The sequence below is a fragment of the Apaloderma vittatum genome, unplaced genomic scaffold (genome assembly GCF_000703405.1).
Source record: "Apaloderma vittatum isolate BGI_N311 unplaced genomic scaffold, ASM70340v1 scaffold9484, whole genome shotgun sequence".
Lineage (NCBI taxonomy): Eukaryota > Metazoa > Chordata > Aves > Trogoniformes > Trogonidae > Apaloderma > Apaloderma vittatum.
Genome location: NW_009710909.1, coordinates 1 through 550, shown reverse-complemented (window position 1 = coordinate 550; position 550 = coordinate 1). Strand labels below are relative to the sequence as shown.

The window sequence follows — 550 nt, the reverse complement described above, 5'->3', positions numbered from 1 at the left end:
ACCTGGACAGCCAAGCCCAGAAGCTCCGTCCATCTGCTTGTGCAGTGGCGGCACCCCCCCTTCCCTGTCAGCAGCTATAGCCAGGAGAGCGTTGGTAGAAACCTAGAGGGAGACAGTCCGTGGGTAGTTGGCTGAGGCACAGAGGACGTGGCCGTGCTCCCAGGAGAGCTGCCACACCACGTAATAGTCCATCTCGAAGGGGCAGCACACAATGGCCACAATGAAGTCCGAGATGGGCAGGTTGGCAACCAGCAGGTTGGTGAGGTTTCGCAGCTTCTTGTAGCGGGCGAGAGCAGCGATGAAGATGAATTTGCCGATGCCACAGACCAGCATGGTGCCAACCAGAGCCACCCCGATCACTATCTTGGCCACAAAGAAGGTGCGAGTTTTGGTCACGTCATCTTCACTGTGCAGTGGCAGGTCATAATGGCTGTAACTGGAATTGAAAGGGAAGGAGAAGTTTCGCGAGGAGGTTAAATCCCCGTCGTGGAGAGTGTAGATTGCAGCAAAGCTGAGGTCGGTGGTAGCATTTGGGTTATGTTCAGCATGC

General features: G+C 55.6%; 1 protein-coding gene across 1 annotated transcript; it reads right to left on the bottom strand.

The window, feature by feature from the left end:
• Window positions 1-18: 18 nt before the first annotated feature.
• Window positions 19-544, bottom strand: LOC104269829 (prokineticin receptor 1-like). The gene has a single exon (XM_009867442.1). The coding sequence runs from the start codon at window positions 331-333 to the stop codon at window positions 103-105; it is 231 nt and encodes a 76-aa protein (XP_009865744.1). The 5' UTR covers window positions 334-544; the 3' UTR covers window positions 19-102.
• Between the last annotated feature and the right edge of the window lie 6 nt (window positions 545-550).